The sequence below is a fragment of the Telopea speciosissima genome, chromosome 3 (genome assembly GCF_018873765.1).
Source record: "Telopea speciosissima isolate NSW1024214 ecotype Mountain lineage chromosome 3, Tspe_v1, whole genome shotgun sequence".
NCBI classification, from domain to species: Eukaryota; Viridiplantae; Streptophyta; class Magnoliopsida; order Proteales; family Proteaceae; genus Telopea; species Telopea speciosissima.
Genome location: NC_057918.1, coordinates 30,274,381 through 30,297,890, shown reverse-complemented (window position 1 = coordinate 30,297,890; position 23,510 = coordinate 30,274,381). Strand labels below are relative to the sequence as shown.

The following is a 23,510-nucleotide window of genomic DNA, read 5'->3' as shown; positions in this document are numbered from 1 at the left end:
CGCCTTGTCAGCTAAGGGCTGACCCATCTACCAGGAATGCAGGAACTGCCAGACGCAGAAATGCGTCACTCGAGAGACGTGAACGAATGCAGCAAGGGTGGATCCCACCACTGCCTAGGCAGTTGGAGGCAGAACAGGGTTGGTGACACACGTGGCAGTGTCTAATTGGGGCTGAAGAGCATGGACCGAAAAGAGTACGTGGCCCTGGAGGGAGTAACCATACGAACTGATAACTGCTAATGCTTATCTTATATAAGGGAGGCAACGGGTCTGGGGAAGACACACAACACATCTGACAAGACCAGCACTCATTTTATCCTCTTTGCGTTATTACTTTTGTCTTTCATTTCGTGCTTTGTTGTTTTTGTCATTATTTGGGGCTGAAGGAATGTACGGTCACATGCCTGGAGTGATGAGGGTGTATGCACAAGGCTCACGTCCATATCTGGTATGATTGATTAATATATCCATTGTTTCAGTTTCATTATTGTTTGTGTCTCGTATATCTCTTCTTTTCATAGACCGATAGCATTTCAGGCTGTGACAAACGGTTGTTGGCTTAACCCAAAAGACCTTAGAGCTACTCAGGCAGGAGGGAGACCTACTTGCCTGGTTAGGAGTCAGATTAGGCTGTTTTCGGCCTCGTTTGAACCTGTGCAAAGGTTCTGGCACGCCCGCGCTACTTCGCACCATGTGCGTATTCCCGTGTGTGAGTGTTTGGGATTTTTGTCACCAACACACACTTTAGGGAATTAGAGAGGATTATTTTCCGTGCGCGCTAGCGTATCTTAAACAATACGTTCGGGCTTGGGAGGAAGTTCCAGGCGGAGAAACCTATGAGAAAGACGGAACTTTCGAAGTCCACACTCTAAAGCATACATAACTTCTTCTCAACCAATTTCCCCCAAATTTTTTTCATTTTGATGCTCATTTCTCTTTGCATTTCTTCTTCACTGTCTGTCAATAAACCTCCCATGGAGTCTGCGGCATCTCTCCGTTCCTGTTACGGTAAGTTGTACAGTATATGTCTTGCGGTTTTGGTGTTATCTGGATCATATATGATCGATCGACAAAAAATTTTTTGTTGTTCTTTTCTTTTTTTTTTGGCAATTTCAGTGTTTACTTTTTTTTTCTAGTTTAATTCGTGTTCACCGAAACTTTTTATCGATTGAGATGATTAATAATGCCGGCGAATTAGATCAAAGTGGTGAGATCTATCGGATCTCTTCTTCTTTAGTGTTTTGTTGAACTATGCTGTATCTGTAAAATCGAGAAAGAATGCCTGAGCTCAGCTCACTGTTAGGGGAAGGCATTGGGAAGCTGGTGTTTCCACATCTCGTATGCTCGAAACAAGAGCCTCGCCTCTTACTTGAGAGAATACTTACTTGAATTTCGTTACCTGCTTTTGGTTATCCAGCTTAATGCGTGTCTGTGTGCTGCCGAGGCTGAGGGGAAGACGGTGTCAGTTCTTCTGTCTGATTGTTTCGGCAGTCAGTAGAAGTTCCTGAGCTGGCTTGGTAATTGGCTAAATTTTTTTGCTGGTATTCTCTCTCTGTTTAGCTCCCGGATTGAGGCTTTAAAAGGAAACCTTTTCACTTTTCCTGTAACCGAGAAACCTGAAAAAACCAATTAAATAAATAATTTCTCTGCAGTAGGATTAACCATCCACTACTATGCAAAAATCAAATATGGAGAGTTATTGACTGAAACTAACAAAAATTAAAGAGGATGCAGCGGAAACCCAGTCTGATGTATTATTAATCCCAAGTTCTCCATGATACCTTACCCAATCGGCCTTGAGTTGGTATTTACGGAAACCCAGGGTGATGCAGGGGTTAGGTAATCTCCCAATTTGGTTTAAATACCATGCTTTTGATGCGTATTTAGTTTATAGGATGTAAATGGCATATATTAAGTTTCCCAGATTATGCTTCCACAACCCCTGGGGGATGTCCCCCTTAATTTTCCTTGTCTTTTTAACTTCGATCTTTTAGTGCCTTGTGAGAGACTTATTAGGAAGATGGAAATACCATTTGATTTAATTAGTTTCAGCTTTTAAATCACTGGGGGAGGATATATTATCATCTTTCAAATGCATGTTGGCATCAGTCCCAGTATTAGTTGACATGGGGCAGTTGAATGTGGGGTATTTACAATAACTTGTTTTGTGTACTTTTGTCTTTGATGCAATCATATATAATCTGCAACAGTCCATCTATTTTACCGAACATTTTCCCTTCAAAAGTATGTAAAAACCCTCATTTTCTGGGCTTGAAGAATTATACTGGCATGTGTGTTCTGTCATTAAATGAACACACTTTACGTTCTTATCTCGTCTCGACTTCTTTTGTTTTCCGATCTGTTTTTATTTATTTTTCTGGGTTTGCACCTCAAGTATGCTGTGGTGAAAAAAGCTTGCTCTGTACTCACCTCTCTAATGTAAAATGTTGAATGCCAGGTTCCTTGGGTAACTTTACCCATGTACAGTCTTTACTGGATAGGCCTGGTGGGCTTCCTTTTTGTAGCACCAGCTCAAATAAACCATCGTTCAGCCAGGGCTGGACGTTTGGTGGAAGACTCGTTTCTTCAGTCAACAGAAAAGCAACACTCATACCGTATGTTAAGGCCTCAGGATCGCCGATACTAGAAACATCTGACGGTGAGTTTTTTTCCATTTTCTACTAGGTAATGAGTCATTAAGTAAAGGTACTGAGGATTTTGCAAAGCACCTATAAAATGCCTGCTATATTCTCCTCACAATCTTCTTTATTGGGTTTATCAAGCACTCAGCCAAATTAATTGGTTCATCCGATGATTGAATGTTTAACACATTAAAAAAACAAATCAAGTAAAATTTCTGGTTTGCACTCTCACTCTGATAACATCCTAAACAAAAAGAACCTAGGTTGTTTTCTTTGTCACTAGAACAATAGTGGTTGTTAAGCACAATCAGGCATTTGATCTTCTTCTCCACTTCTTTATTAACATGAGAAAAAAAGCTTACAATAGCAGAAGCTTGTTCTACTTATTTCTTAAGTGTAGGTTACATGTGTTTGCGTGAATACGATTACCTAGATGTTGAAAATGGTAGACCTTTTGTGTGAATCAACTTCAACTACATAGTTAACTATCATAGTTATCAAGGTGTCGCCTAGGCGTGCCTAGGCGTCCAGACTCCTTGGTTGCCTTGGGCACCTAGGTGGGGCCCTTGCCGCCTTGTTGGTGTCGCCTTGATTTTGGACCCTCACCAATGCCATGGTTGTGTCGCCGCCTTGATAACTATGATACTTACTGTTTATCCTTTTTGAGATGTAATATATTTCAACTTTAATCATGTTATTGTGAGTCTTTTTTTCTTTTGACTTTGAAAAGTAGGCTACCTTCTTTCTGCTGTTAGAAAGGTGGGGTATTTGACCATCTTTCTCTATTTTGCAAAAATTAATAGTAGATTTTGCCAGAACAATCAAGATTATACTTCCACGAACTTTGGGCCTTCAAGTAACTTGATGTTGTATGGTTTTAGAATCTTACTTTTGTTTATTATGGACACAACATATAATCACACTCTGTAATGATATTTAGTATGGATAGGATCGGTGATGGGAACAAAGAGAATGAGGGATAGCAACTGAAGAAATCTTACCAAATGATCAAGAATACGAGTATGTCTCACCAAAAATCAAAAGAACACCCACCAAGAATTTCCTTAGTAGCAAAGAAATATGCTCCCGCCATTGCGGGGTCTGGGGAGGGTCATAATGTATGCAGCCTTACCCTTGCTTTCAAAGAGAGGCTGTTTCCAAACTCTAACCTGATACCACTTTGTCACAATGGAGCAACCTTACCGTTGCACCAAAGCCTGCCCTCTTGTATAACATACAAACGTGACTAAAATCAAGGAAAGATATATCCTTCTGGAACCAACTAATTTTTCTCTTCACGAAGATCTGAATTAAACCTTTGTCTTCTTCGTTGTAGTTCTATTAGAACTAGAAAAATTAACTCCGAGACAGGATAAAACTTCTAATATGACTCCTATTACAATTTCGAAACTCCAATGAGTGCCTAACCCCTTTCTAAAGACAAACAAAATATAAATAAAAAAACAAAGTTTAAATACATTTTTTGGAATGTGAAGAGTTGATATGGATTTGCCATGTCATTTTGGCCTTATTTTGTGCAATCCTCCTCGAAGGATTGACTGTTCCTGACCTGGTCTTTAATGCTCGATAAATTGACCAATCCATATATATATATATATGGAGAGAGAGTGCTGGAAATAGTCTGTATGCAATCACGATTCTTAAATCCTTAGTCCTCCATGCCTAAAGATGATATTATTTCATAGCCTTCTATAATTAGGGAGCAAAAATGTTTGGCAGCTATAGCTTTAGCCATATCATGGTTTATTTGGAGAGAAAGGATTAGACATATTGTCAATGAGAAGACTAGAAACATCTGAAATTCTTTGATATATCGTCTTTAATTGGTTTGGTTTTAAATTTGAGGAGTTTGAAAGTACCCAAAATCTGAATTTAGGGAAATTGGAGGACCTGGTGAAATTCTGATTGACGGATGTGGGCCCTTTTTTATTTCCTTCCTCCGGAACAGTAACGATCACTAGAACCCAAACTACTAGAATTATTATGCTCTCATAGAATCCAGGTAAGTCCCAAACTGGTTAGGATACTAGTGGGGAAGTGTTGGAGTTATAGGTATTAGGTTTATTATATACCATAGGAAGATGTGGTTTCTGTCAGGGATTAGGTTTGTGACTAAAAGTAAGGGGTCTGAGGCTGGTCAATTGTGAAAAAGGAATCTTGGTTGCTTTCTAAGAAACCAGAAAGAGTTAGGGTCTGTATTTGGATGTTCTTAGGAAAAGGTTTTAAGATCTTTCTAGACTGACACGTTGAGATAAATTGGTTTACTCTCAAGGTGTAGTTAGTGTTTTTTGAATTTTTAGGATGGCTGGTTGTATTGAGAGAATTCTAGTCTAGGATTGGATGATTAGAGTCTGTTGCTAGAATTGTTAAACAAGGTCCTACGATTTGGGAATAGGAAAAATCAAACAGTTCTGGTTGTTGGAATTTGGAAGAGGAGCTCGCTCTTTGCAGCAGTAATAACTAAGAGAAAGAAAAAAAATTGATTCAAACTCTTCTCCTAGTTCTGATAGTGCTCCTTGAATCCACGTCTCACTGGAATCTTTTCATGTCCATGAAGGTGTGCTGGAAACTTCTATACACCCATAACTTGATAAATCTTTATTGTGAACTGGTTCGCTGGACCAAAACCGGTCTTATGTGATACAGAAAGAAGCAAACCAGATTTGATGTGATCTTGTTTGTAGAAAAACAATAAAGGAAAAATTAGGAAGAGAGAGCTGGAGAATTAACAAACACCAGATTGATGCTTACTACTGCAGTAGACCTGGTTTTGGGACAGAATATTTCTCTTTCTTTAAACAAGAAAGTCCCTTCATAGTTCATACGTCGCTCACGGCATATTTATATTGTTGGTACGTTGCTAAAAAAGCGAGAAGTAATTTGGTCAAAAAAGATACCTTAAGACCCACAGAAAGATTTTTTCCTATGACTAATGACTAGGACTTAATAATAAAGAAAAGAAACAAAGAAATAAAGATTAGAACTAGAGGGTAGAAATTAAATCAGTGATTCAGGGTCTTCACATCAATTCATATCAGCTATGGACCCATCTAGTCATTGAGGGGGATTCAGCTGTAGTCATTATATGGTTGTCAAAGGATGGTCTGGTCCCTTGGAGGATGGTGCATGTGATTACTAAGGAAAGACTACTTTGTGACCAAGGGAATATCTCATTTTTGTGGATTCATAGATCAGTAAATTCCCTAGCAGGCTCTAGCTAGTCAATTTCCAACTGTATGATATGACAGGTCATAGTCTGCTTTTTGATTTAATCTATTTTGTACACGGCCCCTAAATAGGGGTAGATACGCCACACTTGTACGTAGTCGAACACATCGTCTTCCATCTTTCATTTGTCTTTTTTGTTTTCTTTTTTTTTTTTCATTTCCCATCTCTTTCCCCATTTCTCTTTTCCCATCTTTGTTTCCCTTTTTGGTTAGAACTCTGTTTTCCTTACTTTGTTTTGTTTGGATCCATGTAGCCGACCCCATTAAGTTGGGATATGGCTGAGTTTGTTGTTGTTTTTGTTGTATTCTATAAAAAAAAGAACTCCATATTTGCTATGACACTGTATTTTCTCCTGCATCACTTTGTTGTGCCATGGAACCATAGTTGTCAAGGCGCCGCCTAGGCATCCAGGCTCTTTTCTTGGGTCTAAGGCAACAACATGCCTTGTTAACACTTCTTGATTTTGTGATTATTCATGTTTATCACTTTGTTTTTTGATGAATATGCTTATATTATACATAATTATATCATATTGCATTGATATGGCATATATGTTGCATATAAGCATAATTATATAATTATCATTGCTATATTAGATAGTCATACAGTAAATGCCTAGGTGGGCGCCTTGTCGCCTTAACGCCCCTACAACGCCTTTGGTCGCCTAGTCACCTTGACAACTATGTGTGGAACACAAATCAAAGCTGTACCTGAGTAAAAATGGGAAAGAAATTTCAAAAAATAGCCTTAACCACCCAAAAAAGATTAAATTGAAGTAAAATGTAACCAGCAATGAAATTCCATGTATGATTAAGTTACCCTCAAATTCAATATTTCTCACTGCCTTAATTTAGTTTAGCAGGATGTAAATAATGTTTGAACCTGCTGATTAGGTCAAAATTGATATCTACCCTTCTTGGATTGTTTTCTCAAGATTGGGCAATCTGATCTTTTTTAATTGGTGGCTATGAATACAGTGGTTTCTTCAAATGGCAGTTCACAAGGATCATCACAGAAGAATGTTCTGCAGGGTGCAACATTTCCTAATGGATTTGAGGTGAGCTTACTCTTTAAAATCATGTAGGTGACTCCATTTCGATGGGATAATGCATAATTGAGTTGTAGTTATGTTAAATTTATGCTTAAACTATTTTTATCAGTCATGAGTTTTCTTATTTTAGTAAATCCCGATATTACTATCATAACTTTAAAATATTTACTAGTGGTAGAAATTTGAGTTTTCTTCAGTAGGTTTATTCTGTTCATTCAAAGAATTTATTGAGTTGTGTAGTTTACGTAATTTGATTGTTCTAATTTCAGTTGGAGTGATGAAGGTTGTGATAAACAACTTCAATCCTGATTACCATTACTAGTAGGCCCAAATTTGGTACCATTGTTAATTATTAACACTTAAATGCATATTAACCACCAAGAGTCAGCAAACCAGAAATTGAAGTGACACTGATGCAGTTGGACTGACTGTATTTACAATTCAGATTGAGCTTAATAGCTTCCTATTGTCATCTTTCCATTCAACTGTTCAGATTTTCCCAGTTGACAAATTGCCTTATTCATCTTTTCCACCTGACCTACTTCCTTTAAACCTATTAAGAATTGTGCAATCTTTTTATAAATATTCTCATTATGATCCTTTTGCTAGGTTGCAATTGCTAAGGGCTTTCTAAAGGTGGAAATAGAAGTAAATTCTCAAGTGTATTGGATATTAGATTCACTTCTGCAGTTCTGCTCCATTAACAATTATAATGTGAAGCCATAGTTGTCAAGGCGCCAAGGTGCCCAGACATGTCCAAGGCTGCCTTATCTATCTAGGCTCCCAGATCCTGTTTTAGCTCAAAAATGGGGAAAATAAGGGTGGAATAAGGGGAGGGTAGGGGAGGGGAGGTGAAAACACATTTTGTTACAAGAATCAATCCACAGAATGAGGCTCATTATCCTCAAAATAAGATGCTTGCCTTGGGGGCCTCAACTCAATCATGAACCAGCAGGGTCCTCTTGCATGTTAGCATGTCAATTACACAGCTTTGGTAGCCTATTTCAAAAATCTACATATCCTCCTCAGTAGGCTACAATGCATCAATGCTCCTTCCATCCTCATTCTCTTCTTCAACAGTCTCAGTAGGCTTTTCTTCTTGTGCCACTGCCTACATCTTATTTTTAGGTGGCTTCAGAAATTTCATTCTTTTTACAAGTCCTGCATGTGTTATTAGCCTTCTTGTCTTTGGTTGCCGGTTGGAACCTGGTTTTACCCTTAGCTATGTTTTTGAAATTAGAAGCAGAGCTCTTCTGTCTAGCTGACAAACGCTTGATGTGTTTTAACTTTTGCTCATCCCATTTTGCATAAGAAGGTGCCATATTAATGTTTCAAAATTCTTTTGTAGCTAAATTCAGCTGAATCTCATTCTTCAATCCGCTTGGATATTGGATAACTTTCTTATAGTCTGATTGTAGGTGTCATAGGCTTAATTCGAGCAGACTTTTTATAGACATCTTTTCCCCCTTTCTGAATTTTTGTGTCTTGATAGGGACAAGAACCGTTAATGACGTGATGCATGCCTCATGTCACAAATAGATCTGAATCATTCCTTTTTTTTATTATAAATTTCTTATTCTAGACTGTTAATTGCACAAACTTTAAAACCTTGTTGTTTTTTCTTTATCCGGCGGAAATCATTGGAAAGCTTGGCCAGAAAAAACCATTAAAACCTGCTATTTGGCAAAGGGGAATCCTGTGAGCATTCTCATCTTCCCTTCCACTGAGATAATCCGACATCTCTCATATTTCATTAAGCATGAGGCAGATTTGCAATCATGTATGAGATCGGGCTGTTGAGCCAGCTCTAACCTGTTACATAAATTAGAAAAGGAAAGGAGGAAGAAATCCCATTTGCAATGAATGTGTTCTCGGACAGGTTATTTCCCTTTTCTATTGTAATTTTTATTCACCTTATCTTCTCTGTAGAAAAGGAGGGAGAGAGAGCTGGTTTGGGAAAACTGTTCTGTTTTCAATTTTAGATTCTGTTAAGTCATTAATGGAGTCCTATTTCAAGTAGTTCTTTCTTGGCTCAGCAGGCTTCCCATGTAATTTCCAGAATTGGGCCTTGGTCTGATAGGGCTTGTGGTAGTGTTCACACTTGACAGGCTCTTTGGAGGCAGCATTACCACCATCAGTAATGGTAATGGAAGTGGGGCTGGAAGTGATCTGTAGGGCAGAGTGATCAACAGTAGGAGTATGCAACATAGCAGCCCGACGAGTCTCCTCTGTATGACCCAAAGCAAATGACTGCTCTAGTGTAGGAAAGGGAGAGCGGCTAAGCACTTGCACTCGAATAGGGTCATACTCCACATTCAGACCTGCCAAGAAGTCATATACATGGATTTTGTCGACGTGCTTACGATAGGCAGTAATATCAATAGCCGTAGAGGGTTGATAGTCTGAGTAATGATCCAATTGCTGCCACAAGCTTTTGAGGGCAGCATGGTACACAGATACGGACAGCTCCTTCTGAGTGGTGTCATGGGCCTTCTTGCGAATCTAGTACACTTGAGCATCATTCCCAACGCATCCACAAGTCTCCTTGGCAGCACTCCAGATTTGATGGGCCGTTTCCAGAAGTAAAAAAATTGTCGGACAAGTCTGGTTCCATAGAGTGGATCAAATAGGACATCACCATAGCATCATGAGACATCCACTTCTCTTGCAGAGAAGCAGGATCAGCAGGCATGGGGTTAGTCCCAAGGATATGGCCAGTATGCCCACGACCAGCAATGGTCATATAGGTGGTCCGAGACCACTTGAGGTAGTTAGTACCAAGGTTTAAAGTATCAGTATCGGGTATCGTATCGGTCGGGCGATTTTAAGAGACGTATCGTATCGTATCAAAGATACGTATCGATCGGTGCAGAAACACATGAAAATGATCAAAATACACATGGAAATACACTTTTGAACACAAAAAACAATATAAACAAGCAATATATGCCATATATCATGCATATACACTAAGAATTGTGAATAATGTATAACCAGACAAGTGCGGCATTTTGAAATTGTTATAGAAGATGAGATTTCTTACATGCAGAGTCACTCTACTGCCATGAAGAATGTCGGGGTGGAACAAACTCATGTCTGTAAGGGTCTTCAAGAATAAGAGCAACTAGGATGATGCTGTGTACGGACCGAACATAAGCACAATACTGACCCTTAAGGAAGCCATTTTCGGTTTTGGGTGAAAAATGGTGGATTTGAGTTCAAATCTTTGCAAATGTATACAAAGCATGCATCTAATAGTTAGTTGAACCTATTCTCCTTGAATCATAGCAAAAAAAAAAGAACTAAAATGCAAGATTTAAAGCAAAAGATCAATTTTTTTGAAAAAAACCTACCTTTCCCTTCAAGTGTTGAGTATGTCTTGTATTCCAAGGATTCGAGTGCGATATGGATCCGACCCGACCTGACATATTTTGTGGTGCAACCCGAAGGGAGAAAAAGTTGAGATTTAGTTCGTGAAGCGGAGGGTTGGGCCAATAGCCCCCGAAATTTTTTGGGGTTGGGGGGTTCTGATTCGTGTTTGCTGTAAAATGTGAAAAAGGCATGTGTATCAATACGTACCGGTATGTATTGGCCGATACATTTTGATACGTATCGATACATTTAAAAATCCAAACAAATGGTAATATTAGTATGCATCGGGTGTATCGATACGTATCGACTGTATCGTATAGTATCGACACGTATGATACAATACATTTAAAAAAAAAAAAGAGACGTATCGGTCAGAATCGTATCGTCACCGACCGATACCGATACATATCGGACGATACGATACGATACGGACCGATACTTTAAACCATGGACTACTTGGTACCATCGAGCTTGATAGGAGTAGCAATGGGAAGGAAATCTGTCCGTGGCTGTCCATCACCTCCGGAAGTTGCAGCAGAACTGTCGGAGCCAGTCATACTTGCAGCCAACTAAACCTGAAGAATTAATGAAAGGTGCAGCCAGCCAAGAAGAACTAATATGGAATCGATTGGAAACTCCAGAGGCTGAAATCGATCCAAATAGGGAAGGAAATCTGTTGGGGCCAAAAAACTCAGAACCTGAGGCTAAGAGCAAGGTCGAGTGGCCTCTTTGAAGGTTGAAAACAGTTCTGAAAATAACAGCAGCAGCAAGCAGCCCTAATCCCAGAAATTGATGTAGGTCAGGGTTTTTGAAAAAAACCTGAAGGAGAAAATTGATTTGGGGTTAGGGTTCTTCAAAGAAAGGCTGTAGAGATGGATAGATGCTGGTGATGGTTGCAGATGAAGCTCCAATAGAGGGAAGATCAACCCAGAAAGTAGTAGAGGCTGAATCTCCAAAAGCTTGGAGAACTTCAATATCGCAAGCAAGGAAGCAGCATCTATCGGGTAGAAGAAGGGTTTATAACATGGGGAAAAGGAGCTAGGTTTGAGGGCAGCAACTAGATCATAAGATCACCTCATTAATGCTGCCCTAGGGTGAAGGAGAAGAACCAAGAAGAAGAGGAGAGAAGAGATCGAAGGAAAGAGGAGAGAAGGGAAAAGCGATGGAAGGAAGGAGGGTTTTGGAAACTTAGATCAGAGTAGAGTTTAGCTCTGATACCATGTTAGCAAAACAGAAAAATAAGAATGGCTTGAGTGAGTAATGTGGTCACTCAGCCCCTTTACTTATAGCTTTCAATAAGAGGGCAGAATTACAAATATGTCCCTGCATAGCCGACTATGCTGGCTATGGGGAAAACAGAGAAAATACCCAAAGTACCCTTGTCGGGTTACATAACTCAACACATACATTCTGTCAAATGATGATAGTATCTATTTTTATATTGTTCCATTTAAGCATTGGCTTTTAATTTCTCTTCTCATTAGATTTGTTCATTTCAGGCATTGGTTCAGGAAGTCTGTGATGAAACTGATGTTGCTGAACTAAAGCTAAAGGTGAGTTTCTCACGTCTGTTTGCTTACCAATTTGTTTGCTACTCACAAAATGTAATCTAGCTGCTGAACTAAATCTTGCCATGCAAAATATTTACATCGTTTTGCAACTAGCTTCCTATTTGCACGTGTAGCTTCAGCTGGCATTGACAAATTTTTGTTACGTAGGAGTTGTTTGGTTATGTTAATACAATTGTTGGAAACTAGTTTCCATTTGAAACAAATGGAGCCTTACGCTGCATTTGTTGCTTTCTCTCATATGTTTTTTATTGGTTTCTTCGGTTCAAGTAAACAACTAGTGAAGTAATCTTTGTAATTGCTTTCCTTTTTACCAAGTTTCTTTCTTTTTTTCCTATCATGGTAATTTTTCTCCCTTGTCTATTTCAGCGTATGCATTTATTTCATCAGCATATATAGTTCATTAGATTTCCTTGAGTGTTGCATTTATATTGTACATTTGAACAGGTAGGGGATTTTGAAATGCATCTGAAGCGAAACATTGAAGCAACAAAAATTCCATCGCTTGTCACTTCACCTTCAGCCCCACCTCCAATTCCGAGTGAACCAATGGTTGAATCAGCTCCTGTTGCTTCACCTACTTCACCACCAAAATCATCTCCTGAAACTACTAGTCCATTTAAATATGTTTCCTTTGAAAAGTCGTCAAAATTAGCAGCTTTGGAAGCTTCATCAAATGCATATGTTCTAGTAACATCTCCTACGGTATGATTTACTCATGGAAAATCTGTATGTCTCCTCATTATCAATTTTGAAATCACATCATTCTTTTTTGTGCCTTGCAATTTCCATCTTCACTAGGTTGGGAAATTCCGAAGGGGAAGGACAGTGAAAGGAAAGAGGCAACCTCCTATTTGTAAAGAGGTGACTTGACATTTTGATGTATTTTCTTTGAGTTAACATTTCTGTTTATTTCTCAAAATTTTGATTATTAAGTGTAGGGTAATTTCTATTTGAACTGCTATTGTCTGCTGAATCTAAGGCTAGATTGAGACGGAGATTACTCCCCTGCCTCACTAACCTAACTCTTTTTTCTTCGAGGAGTTGAACCAAACCGTTTTTTTTTTCTCCTGTAAAAGAACCAAACTGTTATTGAGAGTGAAAGTTACTATCAGATTGCTGCCAATTTTGTGATCTTAATGCCAAAAAGGCAACACAATCAGATAACTAGGAACCAGTGGTAAAGCAACTTAACCAGATAGACCCCATTGATCAAATGTTGTTGTTTTGATTAATATGGAAGGCAGATCATCTTGAAAATGTCCGTAGAAGGACTAGACCTAGCTAAAGCCCCCCTATTCCATTATTTAGGTTCACTCACATTGCCTTAAATCAGATAACTATGAACCAGTGGTAAAGCAACTTAACCATATAGATCCTGATGCAGTCACGTGACATTAGGGATTTGGGAGTATCAAGTAAATTTTGCCATATTTTCATGTTAGGGAAGTTGGATACGCATAAGGGATTGGGCAACTGTTTAGTTACCTAGTAATTTCCAAGAGAATCGAAGCCCTGGTTGGAAGACTGTAGACATCGCAAGTGAATCCCTCTCTCCGCCTTTGCTGTTCATCGTGGAGAAGATGGAATCTTCTTCATATTTAAGTCTGATTCTTTGATATTACATAGAAGGACTCAAGTCCTAAACTTCGATTCTGTTTAAACCCATCCCATACTAATTTCCAAAACTGTCCTCTACTCTTTAAACTTAATTCCTGATTTGTCCCTGCTCCTATTAACTTAGCCAAAGGGGATCCAGAATTTCCTTTTATTTACAGAATTGTCACTGCCTGTTATATTTGAATTTATTATTAATTGGGTGGGTCCATAGTGACCCATAATCAGGGTTATTGAATGCCGTGGTCGCATCTGATCCCATTGATTAAATGCTGTTGTTTGGATTGCTATGGAAGGCTGACCATCTTGAAAATGTCTGTAGGCTGGCTAATTGAAATGATATCAACCTGGTCAACTATTGACATATGAGATCTCTCCAAACTTGGTCCATTTGTATAGTCATACAGTAGTATAGGACTATAGGCAGTATAGCATCCATGCAGTCATCTCCATGGACACCTAAGATTTCTTAGTGATTCAACTGATATTTTCTAGCTTTTTGTGTAATTGGTAATTTGAACTGAAATCATAATGTTTACAATTGGATTAAACAGGGTGATGTAATCAAAGAAGGGCAGACAATAGGTTTTCTGGATCAGTTTGGCACTGAACTTCCAGTGAAGGTTAGTCCACCATTTTCTTGTCTGCTCTAGTGGCAGCTCTATTCAGAGTTATGTGTTTCTTACTATTTGCTCATAATTCTTGGAGCAGTCGGATGTTGCTGGAGAAGTTTTGAAGCTCCTATATGTGGATGGTGGTAAGATTTCAAGTGACATCTCAATTCTCGAATGCTTGTATCATGTTGATGTTTTGTTCTTCATCCAATTGGTGTCTGATTCCTACAATCCCCAAATACAATCTAGGCAGTGTAGATTACAATTGGGTCAAATGAGAGGACGGGATTGACCCACTATGGTCCCACATGGGATATATATTCCAAAATTCAACCTGTTTAGGATGATCATTACTGCAAAACTAATCTGCCTTGTGGACCACCAGCAAACAGCTTGGTGGAGTAGTCCCCAAAAAGGTTTGTGGAGCAAATTCCTATGATCATCCAATCAGGTTTTTTTCCTTTTTACCCTTTGAACTTGGATTGGACTTCTAGCTGTTGCATTAACAACTTAAAATGCTATAGCTTCTTCTAGTTGGAAATGAAGGGAAGGGAGATGAAATTAAAACAATAATAAATGGAAACTTTGTATCATTATCAACAGTGATTTTGTAACTAGCTCAAAACTTAATACAGTAATTAAATTTTAGGAAAAGGCTGGGCACACTGCCGGTGTACTGTAAGCTAGCACCAACTGTGTCTATCTCTCTTTTCTTCCTTTGAAATGCCCCCTGCCCCTCCTGTATGATACCCCATCCTGTGCCCCCATTGCTGCCTCCCGCTAGCTTACCGCACACAGAGAGGTGTGCCTATCCCCCTCCCTTAAATTTATTTCACTTTTCAATTACATTACTTGGATTTGAATAGGAAAAGTTTATATTTTACCATATCTGGTAGGATTTTAAGTTAGTTACACAATCATGATTACAAAAGATTGCATTTTTTTTGAAAATTATTATTCTTTTACCCATCATTAGAGAGAGAGCCGACATGAAATGATTTCTAACTAGCTATGTTCTTGCATCTTACATTGTCCCTCATGGAGGAGCTCGTTTTTGTTTGGGGCATATGCTCCAGTACAAGTTCTTTGATCCTTAATATTCTAAAACCAAGATATCACATTTACATGGCACTACACCTTTTAAGGCAATATAAATGATAAAATTTACCATTGCTTGTTTTAACTCGGAGGTCTGATCCAACCAAGACAAGGCAACTACTAATTGTCTTCTTAAACTTGGCAATTTGCAGAAGCAGTTGGTTATGGAGACCCCCTTGTTGCTGTTTTGCCTTCATTCCATGATATCAATATTATGTAAGCTTTATCCTCTTGACTTCTTACTCGTCTCTTGCCCTTCCTCCATGACAATTGTGTAAGCTTCCAAAGTGGTCGATTGTTGTAATTTTTCCCCCTTTCATTAGACACTCAGAAAACAAAAAGCAAGTGATAATTTTAGTTGCTGTTGATTTGTGTGTTAATGAACCATTTTTTCCGGGAATAGCTAAATTATAGATGATGAGAACTAGTACCCTTTGGGATTCTGTTGGTTTTTTATTCCTCTTCTTTTCTAAGATCCAAGACTGCCTTTATGCCGACTTTTACATTGGACGTGCTTCGGTTATTCACGTTGAAAAAAATTTTAAAGGGAACAAAGATAAAGAATTTCGAGTTTTCTTGATAGCCCAAATATCTGCGCCATGGCTACTTAGTTGATACTTATTTTTGTGGATTTATACATGTGAATGTCAATGCATATGGTAAGTTTCATTCCAAACACATTTTCCTCTGTGAATGTAAGGAAGGGTGTAAAATTAAGATGGTGATTTGGATTGTTCTTCAGCAGTTCTGATCTGACTGCCCAATCTTTCGAGGGATATCATTGGTATCAGCTTGTATCAAATTGATTGGTGCCAGCTGATCTCAATCCCAATTGGCTGGTCCACCTTATCCAATTCAGATATTTGAAACCATGTGTGAAGGTTTAAAGCTTTGAAAACCGGTTGAATTACTTGTAAATTTCTTTTGGGTGATTGTTTCAGCTTAGGTGTTTTCTATGTGTGTGTGTGTGTGTGAGAGAGAGAGAGAGAGAGTCTGTCGGTAGTTGTCGGCATTGCAATGGAAATTTAACATAAAAAGAATGGCGTAGAGTCGTCTGGATCCTCTCCAATGAGGTGCGCATCACGGTTGGGCTGACTGGGTGTGCTCTGGGTTGTGTGCCTGTGCTGACAGCCAGTCCAGCCCAGCTGTCGGATGGGTCATTGGGCTCTCCAACTCATTGGAGAGGATCCCGACTCGGCGTAGAGAACGCTTCACATCAAAAGTCCTAGAGAACTCTTGCTTCCTTTTCACTATTTGCTTAACATACCTAAACCTTTTACTTGAATCAGTTCGACCAAGCCTTGAGCCTATTAAATGGGTTGGCGCCACTCCACAAGTTTGTTCTGCCATTCAACTTTAAAATCATGGTATTTTTACATGCCATTACATATATTTTTTGATAAATTTACATGCCATTACATGAAAAGGGAAATAATTGAATTCGAGGCTGAAATTTGATGTGTTTAATCCAAATTATTCCCTAGATATCTAAATGATCGGATTTGCCACATCATTCTTTCACATGGCAGATTGAAAGCTATGACTACAATGCATTTGTCACCCATGTGTGATGACGCCAAGATTTTTCCATTAAAATACTAAAAACAAGGATGATAAAAAATAAAAATAAAAAAAAGTGTTTCCAGTTGCCACTTTCAAGTGCAACAAGCTACCAATAAAGAGCAAATAAGAGCCAAAAATTCTTATTTACCTTCAATATGGTGCTCTAGATTTTGAATCTATTATTTACCTTATGCCTTAAGATATATTGTATTTTTTGTTTTTTTTTCTTCTTTTTGATAAGATTAAGATATATATAGTATTACTTGTGCCATCAATGTAGCACTAGAATTTCATGGCAGGACTGAATTGTATCAAATTCGATATTCTACTTCCCATATACAAACACAAAAAAGATAAAGAAGAAAGGACCTCGTCTCACTCCACCTGGCGGGAATGGGTATCAAAAGGATATTTGGGAACATACTAAAACCCTAAGATGGGTTTGTGAATTTTAGGATGGTGAGTGAATCATCCTGTGTCAGTGGAGGAAAACTGTCCAAAAAAAGGTGAAAATTTTGTGCTGAACAATTTGAGGAAGATTTCAAGTCAAAATCTAACAAAATACAGAAAAAGAAGGAAATATATAATATACTTTATTTATATATTTATTTAATGAAATACATGTCTTTCAAATTGAAGAAAAGAGTACCATTTCACAACTAATTTGAATTCAGAGTCATGAACTCTGAGTTACAACTACTTACAAGTTACAACTAGAAAGAAGAAAGGAGGAGACTATGAATAAAACCTCAACTCAACTCATTACAAAGAGTATAAATAGTTTCTTATCTTGCTCAGAGAGCATGGTTTTAGTGCACGGTATCGGAACGGTATCGATCAACCCGGAAATTGATACAATATTGGATCAACTTCGGCACTGATCTACTGTATCAGATAAATTTTCCTCTGATTCTCTTTTAAAAATGGATTTTTTTCACCATTTTACCTTTTGTTCGTATCATGTCACTGATATGATATCAGGATGGATCACTTGCAAAACCCATACACATATGGGCGATACAATAATACCCATACCTCAAACCATGGCGGAGAGAGAGGGAAGGAGTTTTTCTTTTCTTTTCTTTTTTTTTGTCCTTTTTGGGATAAACGAGGAGCTTTTCATGTCGTTGTCTCTTGTAGGCCCATTTTTAAATTTGACTGACCAAAAGCTTGAGGAAGAGCTCTTTGATGTCGTATCCTTTAGACTCATCTTTTTTAATTTAAGTGAAGAAAAGGCCCACCGGCTTAAGAAGGAATCTACCTATTTATTTCCCAAGTGTCTCTCTTATTAAATGGCTTTTTCTTCTTCTAGTCCATATAAATAAGGCCTTAGATTTCAGAATCCGAAGCTAAAAATTAGCGCCATTTCCCTCCTCCAACAGAAACGTCCCCAGTCCCCGGTCCCCCCCCCCCCCTCCTCCCGATTTGGCTCCTCTGTAGTGCGACAGGGAGTGTAGTACACAATGCACATCCAATGGCCCACTGTGCTTGGACACAACAAAAATGTGCTACTACAACTTTCATGGCCACCATAGTATTAGATGCACTGCCAAGCTTGTACGCCCTAATAAAAAAATCCGTATTTTAGAACAAATAATAGTGACAATCAATTGAAGTAAAAGGCTAAAAATTTCTTTTGTGTTTTTAAAGATCCATTTGAGAATGCTAACTTAAATAACATATCTTAAAATAATCTAATTTATGAAGGTATTGGTGTTCTTATTTATTAATTAAATACCAAACAAGGTAATATGGATTAGTTCCAAGATTTGAGAAGGAAAAATAATGATAATGGATTGCATATCTCATGTGATTGAAATTAAGTTTCTTATTATAACATTATTGAATATATGTAGCATGTGTTAGGAAATTTTTTTATTTATTTATTTTGGACTGCTTTGAACAATTTAAGAACCAGAACCGACCCACCCATTAGTTTAATGGTCATAGATCGCAGGTTTGGAACCAATTAACTTATTGGTCGGATTTTAGTCCTGACTAGAGATGTAAATAGATCGAATTCGGTCGGATAGTGGCATTATCATATTCGTATCCATTTATATTCGAACGGATTCGGATAATATTCTATCGGTTTTCGAACAGATTTGGATAGTTTCCGGATAGTGACTTTTTAAATAGGGATTCTCCTAAATGGATATGACCGGGGATCGAATACGAATTTTTGATTATCCGTTGACATCTTTACTGTTTTTATGATGAGGGTTAGGGTTGAGACTTGAGAGTTCAATAACTATCATTTCTTCTACTCTTCTTAGTCTCTGATTTTATCATATAGATATGTGATTTCATGTATCACATTGCATAAAACAATATATATAAATCAATAGAAAATATAAAAAAAGAATCACATTATCTTAACTTATAAAATTATTAAAAATAAGATAACAAAATTCAATAAGGTAACTTAAAAAGATAAACAAATACAAAGATATGTTCCAGATACCAATAAGGTAACTTAAAAAGATAAATGGACATAAAGATATGTTTCAGATATTTTATTACCATCGGCATTGCTAAATGAACCGGATAATAATCGATCGGATAAGGGGATTATCATATTCGTATCCAATTAGTTTCAAACAAATTCGGATTTTCTTAAATGGATATGAATGCGGATCGAATACGGATTTTCGAATATCCATTTACATCTCTAGTCTTGACCTCTAAGCGTTAGATTGATAATAAATAAATAAATACTTTAAAAAAAAAAAAAAAAAAAACCAAACCAAACCGAACCAATTGACATCCGTCCTTGAATTATGAAGGTTGGGCCATATGACTTCTAAGTGTGATTTAGAGAGGCTTTTCATTAAAAAAAAATCATTTAAAGAGGCAGAATACAGTGTCAGGATGGTACAGAGAATCTAAATTAGATACTTGTTAATCAGACTTTTTGGGGGGAAAATATTGATAGAAGAGAGGTGTCTGTACAATTTGAACCGAGGAACAGGAGCTCCTTAGCAGATAGCAGTAGTACAGTACTCGAGTTCTTCAGGCTATAATTGTTTCGTTTGAAAAAACTCAAAAATAAAACGCGGCTCTACCTCTACCTCTACTACCTCTCTACACATTCTGATAATAATTAAAGCAGACCCCAATAATTCAATTTTATAAATACCAATTCTTCCACAGTCTGTCGTGTACGTCTCTCTCTGTTTGTCCCCACCCTTGTTTCCTCTGTCCCCTACCCCTTTCTCAGTTTCTTTTTCTCTGCAACCAAAGAAAAAAGAAAATCTCTTCTGTTCAGAGAATCCAGAGTTGAGCTTCTTAGTTGCATAGATAAAGACAAGATACCCAAAAAGTTAAAGGAAACTCATCACCTAATAATCTCTCTTGTTGTCTATCTCTCATATCATAAGCTGCATTTTCTCAAACAGATACTATCTGGGTTTTGTTTCAAAACCCGCAATGGAGACTCAATCACCTCTCTCAATCCAACAAACCCTGCAGGAACACGAAGTCCCACCAAAGCCCTTCAAGAAAAGCTTCGTTACTTCATTAATGGAGGCCGCCACCCTTCGATCTTCCTCTTTCAAAGAAGACACCTACTTCGTTTCTCATCTAAACTCTTCGGAGAAGAAAGCTTTACAAGAGCTCAAAGAGAAGCTCTCGATCTCTCATGAATCTGCATCCATGTGGGGTATTCCACTCTTGGGTGGCGACGAAAGGGCTGATGTGATTCTTCTCAAGTTTCTCAGGGCAAGAGATTTCAGGGTTGCTGACTCATTTACAATGCTAGACAAGAGTTTGGCTTGGAGAAAAGAGTTCAAAGCTGAAGACATTGTGGAAGAAGAGTTGGGTTTCAAGGAACTCGAAGGGATTGTAGCTTACATGAATGGGTACGACAGGGAAGGACACCCTGTCTGCTACAATGCTTATGGGGTTTTCAAAGACAAACAGATGTACGATAGGATCTTTGGGGACGAAGAGAAGCTGAAGAGATTTCTTAAGTGGAGAGTTCAAGTTCTGGAGAGAGGTATTAAGCTTCTCCATTTCAAGCCTGGTGGTGTTAATTCTTTGATCCAGGTTACCGATCTCAAAGACATGCCCAAGAGTGAGCTCAGGGTCGCTTCAAAACAAATTCTTTCTCTGTTTCAAGATAATTATCCTGAAATGGTTGCTCGGAAGGTAAATGATCTTAGCTCTCATTCTGTTTGTATCTCTCTGTGCTCTGTTTTCCTCTGTTTTGTAATTTTCTCTGTTTATGGTTCAGATTTTCATCAATGTTCCTTGGTACTTCAGTATGGTGTATTCGATGTTTAGTCCATTTCTTACCCAAAGAACGAAGAGCAAATTCGTGATTGCTAAAGAAGGGAATGTTGCAGAGACCCTTTACAAGTAATTAAAAATCACTAAAACCCATTTCTACCATTAATTGTTTTTCTCAATTCTCAAGTGGGTTTTGTTCCTTTTAATTTATTAGGTTCATAAGGCCAGAGAATGTGCCAGTTCAGTATGGAGGGTTGAGTCGAACTGGAGATTTGCAGAATGGTCCTCCCAAACCAGCTTCTGAATTTACAGTGAAGGGAGGAGAGAATGTGAAATTGGAGATAGATGGGATTGAGGTGATGAGTTCTTAATTCGTTCCTTGTTACTAGTAAAATTTCCTCATTAATTAAGGGGATTAACAAGTTAATTAATTTTTGTTTAAAATGTATTTTATTTAGGGTGGTTCGAGCATAACATGGGAGATAGTGGTGGGAGGATGGGATGTGGAGTACAGTGCAGAATTCGTGCCGAGTGAGGAAGGAAGCTACACCATCGCCATCGAGAAGGGCAAGAGGATCATTGCAGCAGCAGCAGCGACAGGTGATCATCAAGAAGTTGTGGAGTGTTCCTTCACAGCAAAGGAAGCAGGGAAAATCGTGCTCTCCATCGATAACACTGGTTCTAGTAGGAAGAAGAAGAAGAAGAAGAAGGTGGCTGCTTATCGATACTTTGTTCGGAAGCCCATCAGTAGCTGTGGTGTCATGGATTAGTACTTTAGTTTTTAGTAGAAACAAATTTTAAATTCTTATGATCTCATCTTCTAGTCCCTTATTTCATATGGATTCAAGGAACATTGATGAAAATCTGAATTATCCCAATGCCACTATATATGCCCAAGATCTTTCTCATAATTGGGGGATGTGGAATTATCGGAGAGAGGAGTTTGAGGTCGTGATAACCTTTCCTACTCAATCTCTCGCGTCTGGCCCAACCACCCAAAAAAGATGCATCTATTATGAGAAAGAACCAACCCATCTCACTATATATGCCTAAGACCTTCCCCATAGGTGGGCGATATGGGGATTATCGGGGAGATGAGTTTGAGGGGCTTAAGCCTCTAGCTCAGGTTGGGCTAAGCTGGCTGAGTCTGATGGTGTTGTTCCGACCCATGTGTCTATCTTTCTCCTCCTCCCTGTAAAATGATATCCTTGTTGTCATGGACTGAACCAATGGAGGGTACTAATTGCTTAATTGGTTCTCATGCAAGCATAGAATCCACGCTCCCAAATAAAGAACACTTTCCATTTTTAATTAAGTGAAGGGAGTAAGGGTCATACAAAAGCTTTAATATTAAAAGGAAAGTCAGGGTTATTTGAAATTGATAGGTCAAGAGACCTCTCTGCGCGAAAACGAATTGGCGAGTGTGCGAGGGATGAGCTGAGGCCACGTGCGCCAGGCACGAGCCAACGAGCTTGTCCAGAACGAGGCTAAATGAACGACATGCATTGCAAGGCGCGATGCCAGAGACTTGCTCGTGCCATAGCACGAGGTCGCTACGTCGTCATCCTAGTGACAACAACCTGGCCCAAGCCAGTAAGAAGGGTGACCTCATCACTTCGCCCAAGTACCCAGGGCTTGCCATGGGCCAGCATGGCCGAGATTATCTCCCACGTTGCGCCTAATCAGGCGCGAGGGAAGTTATAGATAAACGCTATCCCCCATATCACTCTTAAACATTCTCTCCCCACTCCGAGAATCCAGCTTTCCTATTAGGGCACGATTTTGCCCATGATCCATCATAAATAAAGGAGGTAACATCCTTCTAGGATCATCTAAACTCTACTCTCATTATCTGTTGCTAAGGATTCTGACTTAAGCATCGGAGTGAGATCGCCGGCACAGCCCGGTCTTCTCCGCTAACCTCATCTTGCAGGTCCAGGACTCTCCGGTGAAGTTTCTCGACGCAACAGAAATAATGTTGAAAATAAAAAGGAGGGTAGGTGAGCCATTGGACTGGCCACGTGACAAGTTGCAACTCCTTCCATGGTCACAAGTCCCAAACATCAACCAAACCAATCTGCCCTTACAAAAAACACCAAGTCAATCAGTCTAATGCAAGGTCGACCTGTAGTTGGATTATTGGCCTCAGTATGATCAGTCTGGGTTGAGTCCAGGACAAGGACTTTAATCCGCTGTTGTACTCATCATGCGGCACTACAGGTGCCATGTATGCACAGCGGGCCCCACATGACACACATGGCACCTGCAGCGCCTCATGATGAGTACAGCAATGGATAAAAATCCCCAGGACAAAGCTAGGAGTTTAGGCTGAAGCTGAACTCATTTCAGCCTTTCAGGTGTAGGACTTGCCCGAGCCGACCCAATCTTTATCTTTGATTATTGGAAATGGATCAAGTTTCTCTTGACGCACGAAGAATGGGACCCCATTCACCACGGGTATTTTGGAACATACTAAAATCTTATGAGGGGTTTGTGAACCCTTGGA

The 23,510-nt window shown here is 38.8% G+C and overlaps 2 protein-coding genes across 2 annotated transcripts; both read left to right on the top strand.

The window, feature by feature from the left end:
* Positions 1–892: 892 nt before the first annotated feature.
* On the top strand, positions 893–15,649 carry LOC122656245 (biotin carboxyl carrier protein of acetyl-CoA carboxylase). Its single transcript, XM_043850728.1, has 9 exons — positions 893–1,008; positions 2,459–2,659; positions 6,869–6,948; positions 11,814–11,867; positions 12,330–12,587; positions 12,684–12,746; positions 14,054–14,122; positions 14,211–14,256; positions 15,364–15,649. Exons 1-9 carry the CDS (start codon positions 924–926, stop codon positions 15,429–15,431), a joined length of 924 nt encoding a protein of 307 aa, XP_043706663.1. The 5' UTR covers positions 893–923; the 3' UTR covers positions 15,432–15,649.
* A 4,513-nt stretch (positions 15,650–20,162) lies between these two features.
* LOC122655060 (patellin-6-like) lies at positions 20,163–21,774 on the top strand. Its single transcript, XM_043849305.1, has 4 exons — positions 20,163–20,923; positions 21,009–21,133; positions 21,219–21,360; positions 21,463–21,774. Exons 1-4 carry the CDS (start codon positions 20,204–20,206, stop codon positions 21,772–21,774), a joined length of 1,299 nt encoding a protein of 432 aa, XP_043705240.1. The 5' UTR covers positions 20,163–20,203.
* Positions 21,775–23,510: the final 1,736 nt, after the last annotated feature.